The sequence below is a fragment of the Coloeus monedula genome, assembly GCF_965178545.1.
Source record: "Coloeus monedula genome assembly, chromosome: 39".
NCBI lineage: Eukaryota > Metazoa > Chordata > Aves > Passeriformes > Corvidae > Coloeus > Coloeus monedula.
Window position 1 is genome coordinate 1,938,515 of NC_138819.1, and position 16,473 is coordinate 1,954,987.

At 69.2% G+C, this 16,473-nt stretch overlaps 3 protein-coding genes across 4 annotated transcripts; 2 read left to right on the forward strand and 1 right to left on the reverse strand.

Annotated features, from left to right (window-relative positions):
- The first annotated feature begins 80 nt into the window (after nt 1–80).
- On the forward strand, nt 81–5,504 carry IKBKG (inhibitor of nuclear factor kappa B kinase regulatory subunit gamma). The gene is made up of 12 exons (XM_082300305.1): nt 81–312; nt 958–1,241; nt 1,408–1,508; nt 1,598–1,642; nt 2,092–2,194; nt 2,459–2,568; nt 2,947–3,087; nt 3,245–3,341; nt 3,770–3,898; nt 4,305–4,429; nt 5,064–5,122; nt 5,213–5,504. Exons 1-12 carry the CDS (start codon nt 198–200, stop codon nt 5,329–5,331), a joined length of 1,428 nt encoding a protein of 475 aa, XP_082156431.1. The 5' UTR covers nt 81–197; the 3' UTR covers nt 5,332–5,504.
- Nucleotides 5,505–5,865: 361 nt separating this feature from the next.
- LOC309584334 (selenide, water dikinase 1-like) lies at nt 5,866–11,930 on the reverse strand (the record flags this gene model as incomplete). Its single annotated transcript, XM_082300297.1, has 8 exons — nt 5,866–6,502; nt 7,231–7,443; nt 8,308–8,407; nt 8,710–8,800; nt 9,045–9,199; nt 9,943–10,050; nt 10,914–11,017; nt 11,711–11,930. 8 exons carry the CDS (start codon nt 11,928–11,930, stop codon nt 6,267–6,269), a joined length of 1,227 nt encoding a protein of 408 aa, XP_082156423.1. The 3' UTR covers nt 5,866–6,266.
- Nucleotides 11,931–12,331: 401 nt separating this feature from the next.
- On the forward strand, nt 12,332–16,418 carry SLC35A2 (solute carrier family 35 member A2; the record flags this gene model as incomplete). 2 transcript variants are annotated; one of them, XM_082300254.1, is made up of 5 exons in its annotated part: nt 12,332–12,408; nt 12,809–12,991; nt 13,436–13,587; nt 14,174–14,835; nt 15,858–16,418. In XM_082300254.1, the coding sequence occupies exons 1-5, from the start codon at nt 12,345–12,347 to the stop codon at nt 15,883–15,885; spliced, it is 1,089 nt and encodes a 362-aa protein (XP_082156380.1). In that variant the 5' UTR covers nt 12,332–12,344. The 2 variants fall into 2 exon arrangements, with proteins under 2 accessions (XP_082156380.1, XP_082156381.1); XM_082300255.1 differs by lacking the exon at nt 15,858–16,418 and having other exon boundaries at nt 14,174–14,851.
- Nucleotides 16,419–16,473: the final 55 nt, after the last annotated feature.

Below are 16,473 nucleotides of genomic sequence, written 5' to 3' on the forward strand. Positions count from 1 at the left end.
GCTATGGCGTCGCCATGACACTTACCGAGGCGGAAGTGCAGCGGGGGTGCGGTGACGTCACGCACTTCCGGCGGAAGCAGGAAGTGGCGGCACCGGCGGTGCTGCCGGGTTCCCAAAAATCCCCGAATTCGGCTCAAAAATCCCCGGATTCGGCTCAAAACCATCCCCGACCGCCCCGGGCCCCCCGGGAGCCGCCGATGAGCGGCGGGCGCTGGCGGCGGCCCGCGGAGATGGTGCAGCCGGGACCCGAGGCTGAGCCGGCGCTGGCGGAGGCGCTGCAGCGGCTGCGGGCGGAGAACCGCGAGCTCAGGGGTGAGAACTGGGGGCACTGGGAGGGACTGGGGGCACTGGGAGGGACTGGGAGCACTGGGAGGGAACTGGGGGGCACTAGGAGGGAACTGGGGGGCACTGGGAGGGACTGGGGGGGACTGGAGGCACTGGGAGGGACTGGGAGCACTGGGGGCACTGGGAGGGAACTGGGGGCGCCGTGGGGGTGTCTCCAGTGATGTCCCAATGTCCCCAAGTCCCTCAATGTCCCCGCTGGGGTCCCAATGCCCCCGACGCGCCCCCGACATCCCCAATGGCTCCAGCGATCCCGATACCCCCAGTGCCCCCCAGTGTCCCCCCAGTGTCCCCCCAGTGTCCCCCCAGTGCCCCCCAGTGTCCCTCACCTCGGCAGCATCCCCGATGTCCCCAGTGCTCCCGGTGTCCCCCCGGTGTCTGCAATGTCCCCGGTGCCTCCGTAATGTCCCAGTGACCCCAATGTCCCCCCGGTGTCCCCACGCCCCAAATGTTCCAACCTTCCCTCAGAGCCCCGCTGTCCCCGCTGTCCCTGTGCCCCGGGGGACCGCGGCTGGGCTGTCCCCAACTCTGTCCCTGTCCCCAGCTCTGTCCCCAGCTCTGTCCCTGTCCCCGGGCTGTCCCCAGCTCTGTCCCCAGCGCTGTCGCTGTCCCCAGGGGCGCTCTGTCACTGCACGGAGTCGCTGCGGCAGCGCCTGGAGGAGCTGCGGAAGCTGCAGCTGCAGCGCCGGGGGGAGCGGGAGCTGCTGCGGGGCCGCTGGGGCCAGGCCCGGGAGCTGGTGCTGCACCTGCGGGGCCAGCGGGGCCAGCGCGGGGCCAGCGGCGGGGCCGGCACCGGGGACGGCCCCGAGGACACCGGAGACACCCCCGGGGACACCCCTGGGGACACCGCGGACACCCCCGGGGACGTTTCCAGGGACACCCCTGACGCCAGCACCAAGGTTTGTGTGGCCCCCCCTCCCCGTGTCCCCTCATCCCCCCCATCTCCCCCCGCCCCTCCCACTGCCCCCCCCATGTCCCCCCTTGTCCCCTCCCCCCTCCCCAGCCCCCCTGGGGACCCCCCGATGTCCCCCCTGATGTCCCCCCGTTGTCCCCCTGTCCCCGCAGCCCCCCGAGGGCCCCCCCCGCTCGGTGTCCCCCCCCCTCGAGGACGTCCCCGCTGTCCCGGAGCCCCCCCAGGCCCCCCCCGGGGCCCCCCCGGAGCCCAGGTGAGCCCCCCCCCCCCGGCCCCTTGGGGACTCCCCGATGTCCCCAACCCCCCCCGGCCCCCCCTGACCCCCCCCTCGTGTCCCCCCAGCTCCGAGGAGCAGCTGAGGCAGCGCCTGGCGGAGGCTGAGGCCGAGTGAGTCGGGGGCACTGGGGACACTGGGGGGCACTGGGGGACAGTCCGGGGACACTGGGGACAGGCTGGGGGCACTGGGGACACTGGGGGGCACTGGGGACAGTCTGGGGGCACTTGGGGCACTTTTGGAACAGTTTGGGGACGCTTTGGGGTCACTTTGGAGACGCTTTGGGGTCACTTTGGAGTCGCTTCAGGGACACTTTGGGGACACTTGGGGCATTTTGGGGACATCTGGGGACACCTGAGGACTCTTGGGGAGACTTTGGGCCACCTTGGGGATGCTTTGAGGAGCCCCCAGGTGGGCGGTGGCCATGGCTGAGGGAGGCTGGGGGTGTTGGGGACGTTTGGTGGCCCTGTCCCCTCCCCAGGCTGGTGGCACTGCGGGTGTGGGGGGCAGGGGTCAGTGATGTTTGGTGGCCCATGGTGACGTTTGGTGGCCCTGTCCCCAGGCTGGTGGCGCTGCGGGCTCGCGTGGCCGTGGCCGAGCTCCGGGCTCAGGACGTTTCCCGCGCGGCCGAGCTGCAGCTGCAGGGGCTGCGCCGCCAGCTCGAGGTACCGGGGACAGCCCTGGGGGACACCCTGGGGACAGCCCTGGGGGACACCCTGGGGACACCCTGGGGACAGCCCTGGGGGACACCCTGGGGACAGCGGGGGACAGCCCTGGGGACACAGGAACAACCTTGGGGGACACTTGGGCACATGGGGACAGCCCTGGGCACATGGGGACAGCCCTGGGGACACAGGGACACTCTGGGGACAGGTCTGACAGCCCTGGGGACAGCCAGGGGGTGACAGTGTCCCTGTCCCTGTCCCCAGCAGGACAAGGCCCAGCTCCAGGCCCAGGTGACGTCGCTGCTGGGGGAGCTCCGGGAGAGCCAAAATCGCCTGGAGAGGAGCCGGGCGGAGAGAGAGCAGCTGGAGCGGCGGTGGGGACACGGGGGGACACGGGGGGACACGGGGGGGACACAGGGGGGCACGGGGGGGCCTGGAGGTCAGGGAGGGTTCCCAAGGGGGGGAGGGGACACCAGAGCAGAGCTGGGCCAGGTGCAGGTGGGGGCAGGGTGACACCTGTGGAGGTGACATCGGGTGACACTGGGGTGGCACAGGGCTCAGGGTGGTGCCACCAGTTCGAGGAGGTGACACTGTTTGGCACGGGGTGGCACGGGGTGATGGGGGTGGCACAGGGTGGCAGTGGGGTGGCACTGGGTGACAGTGAGTGACAGTGTGTGGCACAGGGTGGCACAGAGTGGCAGTGGGGTGGCACAGGGTGGCACACGGTGACGGGGTGTTCCTGGGCGTGGCAGGGCCCGCGGTGACGCCGAGCGCTGCCAGCAGCTGGAAGAGGTGGCCCAGGGCCACCAGGTGCAGCTGGACCAGCTGCGGCTCCAGGTGACCAACCTGGAGAGCGCCCTGAGGGTGGAGCGGCGCGGGGCCACCGAGGAGAAGTGAGTGACACGGGCACCTCGGGCACAGCGGGGCACGGGTGGGGTGGCACCTGGGGACACCCACTGCTGGCCCGGCCGGAGCCCGAGGCCTCCTGGCCCCCAGGAGGGCCCAGGGGGTGGCAGTGCCAGCGTCCCCTCGCTGTCCCCACGTCCCCAGGCGGAAGCTGGTGCAGCTGCAGGCCGCGTACCATCACCTGTTCCAGGAGTACGACGCCCACATCAAGGCCAGCCTGGAGGGGGACAAACGGAGCCAGGTGAGGGACAGGGGACACCGGGGACATTGGGGACACCAGGGGACATTGGGGGACACCGGGGATACTGGGGACACCAGGAACACCAGGGGACACGTCCCATCCCTTGGGCACCCCAGGGTGGCCCCTGTCCCCCACTCCATTCCCCTGTGGTGGCACCTTGTCCCCATTCCAGCCCCTTGGGGACACCGGGAATGTCCCTGGGGCCCCTCAGGTGACCCCCAGGTGACCCCCAGGTGACACAGGAACCCCTCAGGTGACCCCCAGGTGACAGTGCCACCCCCCAGGTGACACAGGGACCCCTCAGGTGTTGCTGTCCCCCCCAGGTGACACAGGAGCAGCGGCCGAGGCCGCGCTGGGGGTGCAGTGTAGGGGCTGGGGGGTGGCACAGGTGGCACAGTGATCTCTCAGGTGGCATTTCCTCCCGCCAGGTGACGCAGGAGCAGCTGCAGGCGGCCGAGGCCGCGCTGGCCCTCAAGCAGGACCTCATCGATCACCTCAAGGCCGAGGCCGAGCGGCAGCGGGCGGCCCTGGAGACCATCCCGGTGCTGCAGGCCCAGGTGGGGGCCCGAGATCCCCCCAGATCCGGGTCCATGGCCCCAGGGGGAGTCTGGGGGGCTCTGGGAGGGTCAAGGGGGATTTGGGGGGTCCTGGGAGGGTCCTGACTCCACCCCCCCCAAACTCCAGGCCGACATCTCAAGGATGGAGCCTGGGGTGGTCTGGGGGGATTTGTGGGGGGTCCTGGGGGATTTGGGGGTTCCCTGGGGGGATTTGGGGGGTCCTGACGGTCCTGACCCCTCCCCAGTCCCAGGCCGACATCCCCAAGGCAGATTTTGGGGCGGGGCGGGCGGCACTGGGGGGGTTCTGGTGGGATTTAGGGGATTCTGGTGGGATTGGAGGGGTCCTGGGGGATTTGGGGGTTCCCAGGGGGGATTTTGGGGTGTCCTGACCCCTCCCCAATGCCAGGCCGACATCTACAAGGCGGATTTCGAGGCGGAGCGGGCGGCGCGGGAGCAGCTCCACGGGCAGCGCGAGGAGCTGCTGGAGGAGCTCAGCCAGCTGCGGCTGCGGCTCAGCGGGGACGGGGCCCGGTACCGGCACAGGGACCCCAAAAACCCCCCAAAACCCCCAAAAAACAGTCTGAAAGACCTCGACCCCCCTAAACACCCTGAGAGACCCCAAAAAACACCAAAACCACCCCCAAACACCCCAAACTCCTGCAAAACAACCCAAACCACCCCAAATCTGTCCCAAAACGCCCTCGGGGACCACAGCAAAAGCCCCCACCCTAAACCCACCCCGAAACACCCAGAACCCCCCAAACCAACCCCAAACCACCCAACCCCCCCGAGAATGCCCCAAAACCGCCCCCAGGGACCCCCTGTTCCCCCTCCCCCTCCTCCCTGACATCCCCCAGGACCCCCCAAAACCCCTCGACTCCCCCAAACCCCCTGGGAGCCCCCCCAAAAACCCCCCTGATCCCCTATAAAACCCCTCCCCTGACCCCCCAAACCCTTCCCTGCCCCCACAAATCCCCTGAGGCCCCTCCCAGACTGCCCCAAATTTCTCCCAGACCCCCCCAAATCCCCTGAGGCCTTCCCCAGACCCCCCCAAACCCCTCCCAGACCCCCCCAAATCCTCTGAGGCCCCTCCCAGACTCCCCCAAATCCCCTGAGGCCCCCCCCCGACCCCTCCCGGACCCCCCAAATCCCCTTCTCCCCCCAGGGCCCGTCTGGAGGAGATGCGGAACCGACACTCGGAGCCGCCCCCGGCCCCGGTGGGGGGTGAGTACAGAGGGGGGGCCCGGGACCCCCAAAACCCCCCCGGAGGGGTGGGGGCAGGGCCTGACCGTGCCCCTCCCCCACCCCCCGCAGGTTTTGGGGCGCTGCTGCCGCCCCCCGAGGAGGGCCCCGACCTCTGCTGCCCCAAGTGCCAGTACAAGGCCCCGGACATGGACACGCTGCAGATCCACGTCATGGACTGCATCAAGTGAGGGGGGGCCCCAAAACCCCCCGGGACCCCCCCCGGGACCCCCCCAAAACCCCAAATACCCTTCTGGGAAACCCCTTGCTGGAGCCACCTCGTGGGTGGGGTCAGGTGAGGGGGGGGGCACCCCAAACCCCCCCAGACCCCTCCCCCATCACCCCCCTGGGACCCCCCCGGGGTTTTGGGGTTCCCCCCCCCCCTCAATAAACGCCCCCCAAATTTGTCTCAAATCGCTTTTATTGCCCCATTGCTGGGGGGTTCCCCCGCCCCCCCCCAAAACCCGGAGCCCCCCAACCCCCCCCTCACTGAGGGGGGGTCTCGGCCCCTCCCCCACCCCCACGGGGGGTTTTGGGGGGGGGCGTCACGCGGGGGGAGATTTTGAGGGTGCGGGGGGGTCTGGGGGGGCTTCACCCGCTGCTCATCGGGCAGAGCCTGGGGGGAGGGGAGAGGTGATTTTGGGGGGGGGTGTCCCCAAAAAAGGGGGGGGTCCGAGGGGGTTTGGGGTCCCCAAAGTGCAGAGCTGGGGTTGGGATTTTGGGGGCCCCCCCGGGGGGGTTTTGGGAGCTTCACCGGCAGCGCTGGGGTTTGGGCAAAGATTGGGGGAGGTTCTGGGGCTTTTGGGGGTCTTTGGGGTTCCCTAGAAAGGGACACAGGGGAAATTGGGGGGGTGGGGGGGGGGGTTTGACCTGATTTGGGGCCTTTGATGGGATTTTTGGGTGGTTTTGACCACAGCCGAGCCCCGGGCTTTTTAGGGGGTTTCTTTGGGGTCCCCTCGAGGGGGGCTCGGGGCGGCTCTGTCCGTGAGGGACCCCGAGGCTGCTGGGGCTCCCTTGGGGGGTGGAATTTGACCCAAATTTGGGGGTTTCTTTGGGGTCCCCTATAGGGGAGCTGCGTCAGGTGTGGGATTTACCCCGACTCTGGGGTTTTTTGGGGGACGCCCCCCTAGGAGGGGGCTCGGGGGGGCTCCGAGGGGGGGGTGCCGGGGCTGTCGGGGCGCGGGGGGGCCCCGCGGGGGGGCACCTCGATCAGCCGGGGTTTGTCGATGACTCGGGCGCCGCGCGGTCCCTTCTCCACGACGCCCACGATCCAGGCCTGCAGCCCCTCGGCGCGGCCCGGCGCCTTCAGCTCGGCGCAGAACCGCGCGGCCTGGGCGCGGGGCAGCACCACCAGCAGCCCCCCTGCCGGACACGGCCGTCAGGGGCGGTTCCCACCCAAAATGGGGAGTTTGGGGGATCCCTGCTGCTGCTTTTGAGGTCTTTCCGCCCCCGCCCCCATTTCTCCTCCCGCTCCCGTTTTTGGGGTCCTGCCATAGCGCCCCCTGCTGGCCGGGCGGACCCCATGTGCCCCCATTCCCCCCCTCCCCCCCCCCCATATTGGAGCCCTTCCCGTTTTTGGGGTCCTTTCTCCCATTTTTAGCACCCCTGACCCCATTTTCGAGGTTCCCCATCCCATTTTTGGTGCCCCTTTCCCCCATTTTTGGGTCCCTGCTGCGGCGCCCAGCGCCCCCTACTGGCCGGGAGGACCCCATGCCCCCTCACATCAACCCCGCCATTTTCGGGCTCCCCAATCCCATTTTTAGTGCCCCTTTTCCTATTTTCAGGGTCCCCCATCCCATTTCAAGGATCCATCCCCTCATTTTTGAGCCTCCCTTTCCCATTTCTGAGACCCCCCCCTCCCCTTTTTTGGGCTGTTTCTCCCCATTTCTGGCGTCCTGCCCTAATGCACGGCGCCCCCTGCTGGCCGGGAGTACCCAATTCCCCCTCACATCGCCCCCCGCCATTTTAATGGTCCCCAATCCCATTTCCGGTGCCCTTTTCCCCATTTTTGGTGCCCCCAATCCCACTTTTAAGACCCCCAACCCCACTTTCGGGGTCCCCAATCCCATTTCGGGGTGCCCCGGCCATACCCGAGGTCTCGGGGGCGGTGCCCTGCAGCAGCCCCCCGCGGCCCCCGCAGGCCTTGCTGACGGCGGCCATCTTGGCGATGACGGGCAGGTTGTGGATGACGAAGGCCACGTCCAGGCGCTGCTGCGCCGCCAGGGCCCGCGCGTGGCCCAGCACCCCGAAGCCCGTCACGTCGGTGGCCGCGTGCGCCCCGAACGCCCGCATCAGCCCTGCCGCTGGAGGACACGGGCGTCACCTCACACGGCCCCACGCGGCCTGGCGACGCCCCGGGGGGCTCTGGGGACACCCAGCATGGCTTGGGGACACCCTGGGGGCTCTGGGGACACCCAGCATGGCTTGGGGACACCCTGGAGGGCTCTGGGGACACCCAGCATGGCCTGAGGATGCCCTGGGGGCTCTGGGGACACCCTGGAGTGGCTCTGGGGTCACCTTGGGGGCTCTGGGGACACCCAGCATGGCCTGGGGACACCCTGGGGGGCTCTGGGGACACCCTGGAGTGGCTCTGGTGATGCCCTGGGGGGCTCTGGGGACACCCAGCATGGCTTGGGGACACCCTGGGGGGCTCTGGGGACACCCAGCATGGCCTGGGGACACCCTGGAGTGGCTCTGGGGACACCCAACATGGCCTGGGGACACCCCAGGGGGTTCTGGGGACACCCTGGAGTGGCTCTGGGGACACCCCAGGGGGTTCTGGGGACACCCTGGAGTGGCTCTGGGGTCATCCCAGGGGCTCTGGGGACACCCTGGAGGGCTCTGGGGACACCCTGGGGGCTCTGGGGAGTCTCGCTGTGGCTTTGTGTTCCCTTGGAGACATCTAAAGTGCTTCTGGGGACATCAGGGGTGGCTTTGGGGACACCCAGCACGGCACAGGGACACCCTGGAATGGCTCTGAGGACAGCTGGGGTGGCTTTAGGGACTCCCCTGGTGGCTTTGTGTTCCCTCGGGGACATCTGGGGTGGCTCTGGGGACCCACAGGGTGGCTTCGGTCCCCAGTGTCACCCACTGGCGTGGTCACGGCCACTTCCACCACCCCGACGTCACCTCCCCCGGGCGCCCTCGGTGTCCCCAGTGGCACCCACCGGTGCGGTTGAGCGTGGCCATGCTGGACACGGCCTCCTGATAGGCCAACTCCACCTCCTCCCGTGTCACCACCAGCTTGATCTTGTTCCAGCGCTCGGGCTGCGGGGACAGCGGGGGCACAGGGAGGGGACAGCGTCAGGGACCCTGCAGTGCCTTCAGGGACCCCCCTGGGGACATCGGGGTGGCTCAGGGACCCCCAAGGTGGAGCTCTGTCCCTTGGGGACATCAGAGGTGGCTTTGGGGTTCCCTCAGGGACATCTCAGGTGCTTTTCGGTCCCGTTCTGGCTCCCCCTGGGGACACCTGGGTGTCTCCAGCCCCATCTCAGGCACCCCTGGGGGCTCCGGGCTGGCTCTGAACTCCCCAGGGTGTCCCCTGTCCCTTCTGCCCCGGTGTCACTCACCATGTCCAGCCACTGGTGCGCGGTGACGGCCATGTGTGTCCCCAGGGGCTTGGTCAGCACCAGGACGTCCCCGGGCACGGCCCCGTCCGGCCTGGGCAGGGTGGGGGCAGGTGGGGGCAGGGTGCGGTCAGGGTGGGACACGCCCTGTCCCCAAACCCCGCCCCCTGCCACACCCTGTCCGTGACACGAGGGACTGACCCCAGCCCTGTGTCCCCAAACCCACCAATGTCCCCAAACCCACCCGTACCCCCAGGCCCCGCCCCAAACCCTGCCTGTCACTCACACGACAAACCCACTTGATTGACAGCAGTGGCCCCGCCCCACCCATCACTCACATGATGAACTCGCTTGATTGACAGACGGCGGTGGCCACGCCCCCCACGATGACCCAGGGGTTGAGCACCGTCTGTCCCCCCGTCACCGACGTCCCCCCGTCCTCGGCCGCGTCCCGGAAGCCCTGGATGATCAGCGGCATCACCTTGTCCCGCTCCTGGGGGGCACAGAGAGCTCCTGTCACCCCCCGTGTCCCCTGGCACCCCCTGTGTCCCTGGCACCCCCCGTGTCCCTGTCAGCTCCCCGTGTCCTCTATCACACCCCCCATGTCCCTATCACCCCCCGTGTCCCCTGGCACCCCCTGTGTCCCCTGTCACCCCCTGTGTCCCTGGCACCCTCCAGTGTCCCCAGTGCCCCCTGTGTCCCTGTCACCTCCCAGTGTCCCCTGGCACCCTCCAGTGTCCCTGGCACCCCCCAGTGTCTCCCACCACCCGCCGATGACCAGCAGCCTCACCTTGTTCTCCCCCGGGGTGGGGCACAGGGGACATGGGAGGTCACCCCTGCCATGTCCCTGTGACCCCCCTGCCACCCAACACATGTGTCACCCTCTTGTCCCTGTCACCCTCCTGTCTCCTACCCCCAGTGTGACCCTGTGACCCCTCCATGTCACTGTGACCCCTCCATCCCTGTCACCGCCCTGTCCCCTGCCCCCACTGTGACCCCTCCATGTCACTGTCACCCCCTGTCACTGTCACCCCCCTGTCCCCACTGTGACCCCTCCATGTCACTGTGCCCCCCTCCCCTGTCCCTGTCACCCCAGGTGTCCCCCCTGTCCCCGTGTCCCCGCGCTGCCCGATGTCACCGTCCCCTCCCTGGCACAGCGCCGCTGCCGTGTCCCTGCCCCGTGTGCCTGTGCCCCTGCCCCCGTGCCACCCCCAGCCCGTGTCCCCGTGTCCCCACCTCGTCGCTCATGCGCTGGCTGACGCTCAGCAGCATCAGGACGTTGTCGCACTCGGTGACCCCCATGGCGTACAGGTCACTCAGGACGTTGGCGCAGGCGATGCGGCCCTGAAATTGGGGAGGGGGTTTGGGGGGTCCAGGATAGCACTGGGGGATCCTGATGTGGCATTTGGGGGGCCCCAGGTGGGGTTTGGGGGCCTTAGGATAGGATTGGGGGGGGTTCTCGAGGGGATTTTGGGGTCCCCAGGTGGAATTTGGCAGGGCCAGAACAGGACTGGGAGGTTCTGAGGGGATTTGGGGTCCCCAGGTGGGATTTAGGGAAGCCCAAATTGGGGTTTAGAGGGCCTGGGATAGAACTGGGCAGGGTCACAAGGGGATTTTAGGGGCTCCCAGGGGGATTTGGGGGGCCCAGGAAAGGGCTAAGAGACCTTGGGGGGGATTTGGGGGGGGGGCAGGATGGGATTGGGGACCCAGGAAACGATCTGGGGGCTCTGAAGGGGATTTGGGGTCCCCAGGGTGGGTTTTGGGGGACCAAGGAGGGCCTGGGGGACCCCGGGATAGGACCGGAGAAACTACAATGGAATTTGGGGTCCCACAGGGGGATTTGGGGGGGGCAGAGGAGAATATTGGGGTCTGGAGATGGAATTTGGGGGGGCTGGAATAGGATGGGGGGGGTCTGAAAGGATTTGGGACGCTCAGGGTGGGATTTGTGGGGCCCAGGGTAGAACTGGGGGACCCCAATTGGCTTTGGAGAGGACTGAGGAAGGTCTGGGGGTCCCCAGATGGAGGAAGAGAATCAGGAAGAAATGGGGGGGACCCCTGGAGGGATTTGGGGGTTCCCTGGGGGGTTTTGGGTCCCTGGGGGTGATTTGGGGTTTCCAAGAGTCCTGACAGGATCTGGCAGGGTCCCCAAGGGTGATTTTGGGGTGCAAGGGGGATTTGTGGGGTCCCAGAGGGAGGGTTTTGGGTACCATCATGTAGGGGTCATCGATGATGGGGTAGAAGAAGTCGGTGGTCTGCACCAGCGAGAGCCCCCCGTGCCGCAGCGGGATCACGCACGAGTCCAGCCCGATGCCTGCGGGCACCGAGCGCTCAGGGGGGCACGGGGGGCACCGAGCCCACCCAGGGGGGCACAGACCCCGCAGCGGGGGCCCCAACGCCGTCCCAGGGGGCACAGATCCTTCAGGCGGGGCACGGGCGGGCACCGAGCCCTTTGTGGGGGGCAGGAAGCGGCTCGGAGCGGGCAGGGATGGGGGGCACAGGAGCCCGTGAGGGGGGCACAGACCCCGCTGGGGGGAGGGGGCACAGGGAGGGGCAAGAACCGGATGGGGAGGGAAACACGGATCCGGCTCGGGGGGCGGGACCCGGGCCCAGCCCAGGGGAGGAGCCGGATCTGGGGGGCCCCTCCTGTCCCTGCCCCCTGCCCGCGGCTCCTCCCCCCGAACGCCCTTTGCCCCCTCCCGCCCCCGCCGGGCCACCTTTGCCCCGTGCCCCCCGTCATGTGCCTGAGGCCCCCCGGTCCCTCCTGCGCCCTCCGGACTCCCTCGAGGTCCCTCCAGCCCCCCGCGCCACGTCCTGAGCCCGTCCTGAGCCCTCCTGGCCTCCCCCTGGGCCCCCCCAAGCCCTCGAGACCCTCAGCACCCCCTCGAAAGGTTCCCCCGAGGCCTCTCAGGCCTCCTCAACCGCCCTCAGCCGCGTCTCTGAGCCACCCCAGAGCCCCCTGACCTCTGAAGACCTCCCGGGACCTCCAAGATCCCCCCACTCTCACCCAGCGCCGGGGCCCCGCCGCTCTCCGCTTCCGCCCCTTCCCCTCCGCCTCCTCCTCCCGGGCGCTGTCCCTCGAGTCCCGCCAGGAGCTTGAGCAGCGTCTCCTGCGGGACTTTGCAGCCTCAGCCGCGCAGTTCCCCGTAGGCCGTGAGGCGCCAGGACGGGTCCAGCCCCAGCGCCGCGGGGTCGAAGCGCCGCGACCCGCCCGGCACCGCCGCCATCGTGGAATGCACCGCGGCGCCCAGCGCCGCCGCCTCTGATTGGCTGCGGCGCTGCCGGCGGCGGGCGCTGATTGGGTGACGCGTGAGGAACGCGGGCGGGGATTGGTCGGTTGTGAGGGGAGGGAGCGGGGCGGACGATAGGCGGGGACTAAGGAGGTGTGAGAGCTGAGGAGAACGGCGATTGGTCGGTGGGCGCAGAGGGCGTGGCTTACGGGTGAGAGAGGCGGGAACAGCGCGAGGCGGTGGCGGGAAGCGCGCGAGGCGGGTGCTGATTGGCCAGGCTGGTCGAGGGGGCGGGGCTGCATGGGAGGAGGCGCACGGGGATTGGCTGGGCCCGAGGGAGGCGGAGCCGCTCGCCCTCAGTGGGCGGGGTGGCGGCGTGGCCGGAAGCGGAAGTGCCGGGCAGGTGCCACCATGGCGGCCCCGGGGGCGGCGGACGGCGGCGGCGGCTCCGGCGACTCCGCGGGGCCCGCGACGGGTGAGGAGGGGACGGGCGAGGAGGGGACGGGCAGGGCCCTGGGGGGCGGCTGCGGGGCGGGGGGGCCCGGGCAGAGCCGTGCGGGGGCTGTGGGCGGGGGGTCTGAGGGGGCTGTGGGGGTCCTGGCGGGAGGGGGGTCGTGGGGCGGAGCAGGGGCCGGAGGCACCCGCAGAGTTTGGGGGGCTGGCGGCGGTTGTGGGGGGCGGGGGGCAGGGGGAGTTCAGGGCTGGAGGGTCCCGCCATGGGGCCCGAGTGACCCCCGGTGTCGCGGCGGGTGGGGGTCTCCGTCCCGGGGGTGCCGCGGAGGGGCCGGGCCCGGGGGTCCCGCGGTGGTTCCGGGGGTCGCGGGGGGCTCGGCCCGCCGGCTCCCGGCCCCGGTGACGCCGCGGTGTCCCCGCAGTGTCGCGGCGGGTGAAGTACGCCAGCCTGGGCGTGCTGGTGCTGCAGAACGCGTCGCTCGTGCTCAGCATCCGCTACGTGCGGACCCTGCCCGGGGAGCGCTTCCTGCCCACCACGGCCGTGGTGATGGCCGAGGCCATGAAGGGCAGCGCCTGCCTGCTGCTGCTGCTGATCCAGCACCGCGGTGAGGGGGACATGGGGACACGGGGGGGACACGGTCTGTGCCTGCTGCTGCTGCTGATCCAGCACCGCGGTGAGGGGGACATGGGGACACGGGGGGGACACGGTCTGTGCCTGCTGCTGCTGCTGATCCAGCACCGCGGTGAGGGGGACATTGGGGACATGGGGACGAGGCCATGAGAGAACAGGGACACAGCCGGTGCTGTCTCCTCTTCCTTCTGCTCCAGCTCTGAGGTGGGGATGGGGACACAAAAGGATGCAGGGACACGAGGGGGGGACGTGACAGGGACACGAGAGAGACCTGGGGGTGAGCGGACACAGGAGGGACCTTGGGAACACGATGGGACGTGGGAGGGGTGAAGGGGACACGTGGCAGGGACAGGAGGGGACTGGGGGGTGGCAGCGATGGGGGGTGTGGCCAGCCCGGGCGGTGTCCCCTGTGCCCCAGGCAGTGTCCGGCAGACGGCGGTGACGCTGCACGAGGCCGTGGTGGGACAGTTTGGGGACACGCTGCGCCTGGCTGTGCCCTCGCTCATCTACACCCTGCAGAACAACCTGCAGTACGTGGCCATCTCCAACCTGCCCGCGGCCACCTTCCAGGTGGGACAGGGGGCACCTGGGGCCATGGGGGGATGTGTGGCAACCTCGGGGACCACGGTGCTGTGCCCGTGTCCCTGTCCTCGTGTCCCTGTCTTTGTGTCCAGGGTCCCCATCCCTGTCCCTGATGTCCCTGCAGGTGATGGTGTCCGTGTGCCCCTGGTGGCCTCGGGTGGCCCCTGGTGGCCCCTGTCCCCATGTCCCTGTTCCCACACCTGTGTCTGTGTCTCCAGGTGACCCTGTTCCCACCCCAGTCTATGTCCCCAGGTGTCCCCATCCCCATGGTGCCCTGTCCCCGTGGGGATCCTGTCCCCAGGTGTCCCTGTCTCTGCTGTCCCTGTATGACTGTCCCTGTTGTCCCCACAGGTGTCCCTGTCCCTGTGTCCCTGTCTCCTCTGTCCCCCAGGTGTCCCCACTGTCCCCGTGCCACTGTCCCCTCTGCCTCCCAGGTGTCCCTGTCCCCACAGGTGACCCTGTCCCTGTGTCACTGTCCCCGCTGTCCCCACGTCCCTGTCCCCACTGTCCCCGTGTCACTGTCCCTGCTGTCCCCCAGGTGACCCTGTCCCCGCTGTCCCCGCTGTCCCCACAGGTGACGTACCAGCTGAAGATCCTGACCACGGCGCTGTTCTCGGTGCTGCTGCTGGGCACGGCGCTGTCCCGCCTGCAGTGGCTGTCGCTGGCGCTGCTCTTCGCGGGGGTGGCTCTGGTGCAGGCGGAGCAGGCGCGGGCCGTGCCCGTGGCCGCGGCGCTGGCGCCGTCCCCCGGCCCCGAGGGGCCCCCGCAGAGCTACGCCGTGGGGCTGGCGGCCGTGGCCGCGTCCTGCCTGTCCTCGGGCTTCGCCGGCGTCTACTTCGAGCGGCTGCTGAAGCGCTCGGGCGGCTCCATCTGGGTGCGCAACGTCCAGCTGGGCGCCGTGGGCACCGCCGTGGGGCTGGGGGCCATGCTGGCCGCCGAGGGCCCGGCCGTGGCCGCGCTCGGCTTCTTCTACGGCTACAACGGCGCCGTGTGGGCCGTGGTGGTCAACCAGGCGGCCGGGGGGCTGCTGGTGGCCGTGGTGGTGCGCTACGCCGACAACATCCTCAAGGGCTTCGCCACGGCGCTCTCCATCCTGGCCTCCACGGCCGCCTCCGCGCACCTGTTCGGCTTCCGGCCGCGCGCGCCCTTCCTGGCCGGCACCGCCATGGTCCTGGCCGCCGTGGTGCTCTACGGGCGGCCCCGCGGCGCCTCCGGCCGCGCCCAGGACAGCGGCAAGTCAGTGGGGCCGTAGGGACGGGCACAGCCCGGGACCGGCCCCGAGCCCCCGGGGCTGGCCCTGAGCCGCCGGGGAGGGGGAGGGGAGGGGGGGACCCAGGTTGAGGGGTCGGCAGGTGAGGGGTCCGCAGGAGCGGGGCCGGCAGGAGCGGGGCCGGCAGGTGAGGGGTCCGCAGGTGAGGGGTCTGCAGGTGAAGAGGGGTCGGCAGGTGAGGGGTCGGCAGGAGCGGGGACCCGTTGGGGCTCGTTGGGACTCATTAGGACTCATTAGGGCTCGTTGAGGCTCGTTAGAGCTCATTAGGATGGGGAGGAGCTGGGGGGTCCCGGCCTTCTCTGGGGGTGGGGACTCGTTAGGGCCGCAGGACCCGCTGGGGTTCATTAGGTCACGAGGGCTCATTAAGGCTCATTAGCGGCTGGCGAAGCGCCTGAGGCTGTTGGGCGAGAGGGGTGGGGAGCGCGTTAATTGGTGTTAATTGGTGTTAATTGGTGGGGCTCGTTCAGGTTCGATGGGTGCTGGGGGACCCCGCGGTGGAGATTAATGAGATTAATGAGGTCAATGAGGTCAGGGGCTAACGAGGTCCGCGGTTAATGAAGGAGCTCTGGGTTAATGAAGGGGCTCATTGGGACCCCCGGCCCCTCTGTGGGGGGTCCCCCCTCCCCCCCTTGGCCCCCCCGCCCGGTGGGGGAGGGGCCGGATGTACAGATTTTGTAGGGGGGGGAGGGGCCGGGCGCGTTTTTAATGAGGATTTGGGCTAATAAAGGCGGATTTGGTTAACGGTGCGTGCTGGGGGAGGGGCACTAACACACTAACACACTAACGGGGGGGGAGGGGGGACATAGGGACCCCCGGGGCCTATGGGATCCATAGGGACCTCCCAGGGCCATACAGGATCCATAGGGACCCTCCCCAGGGCCATATAGGATCCATAGGAGATTCCCCCAGGGCCATACAGGATCCATAGGAGATACCCCCGGGCCGTATGGGATCCATAGGGCCGCCCTCAGCCCTCTCTCTCTTGCAGGTCTCCCAACAAGGCCAAGGGCACCTGACGGCACCGAGCGCCCCCCCGGGCCCTATAGGGACTGTATGGAGCCCTCCCGCGCCCTAAAGAGCCCATATGGACCCACCCCCTCCCCCGCAGGCTCTAAAGGGGCCCTGCAGCCCCTCCCCCCCGGGGTTCTATAGGGACCTGACGGACCCCGCCCCCCTCGGTCCCTATAGGGGCCATATGGACCCCTCCCCTCTCCTGGGGGCTATAGGGACCCTATGGACACTCCCGGTCCCTATAGGGGCCATATGGACCCCTCCCCTCTCCTGGGGGCTATAGGGACCCTATGGACACTCCTGGTCCCTATAGGGGCCATATGGACCCCTCCCCTCTCCTGGGGGCTATAGGGACCCTATGGACACTCCTGGTCCCTATAGGGGCCATATGGACCCTTCCCCTCTCCCGGGGGCTATAGGGACCGCTCGCACCGCCCGGTCCCTATAGGGGCCATATGGACCCCTCCCCCCTCAGTCCCTATAGGGACCGCTCGCACCGCCCGGTCCCTATAGGGCCCGGATGGCCCCGCCCCGCGGTTTTCATGTGAATTAAGACGATTTTGGTCAAAGCGTTGACTCCGCGCGATCGCCAG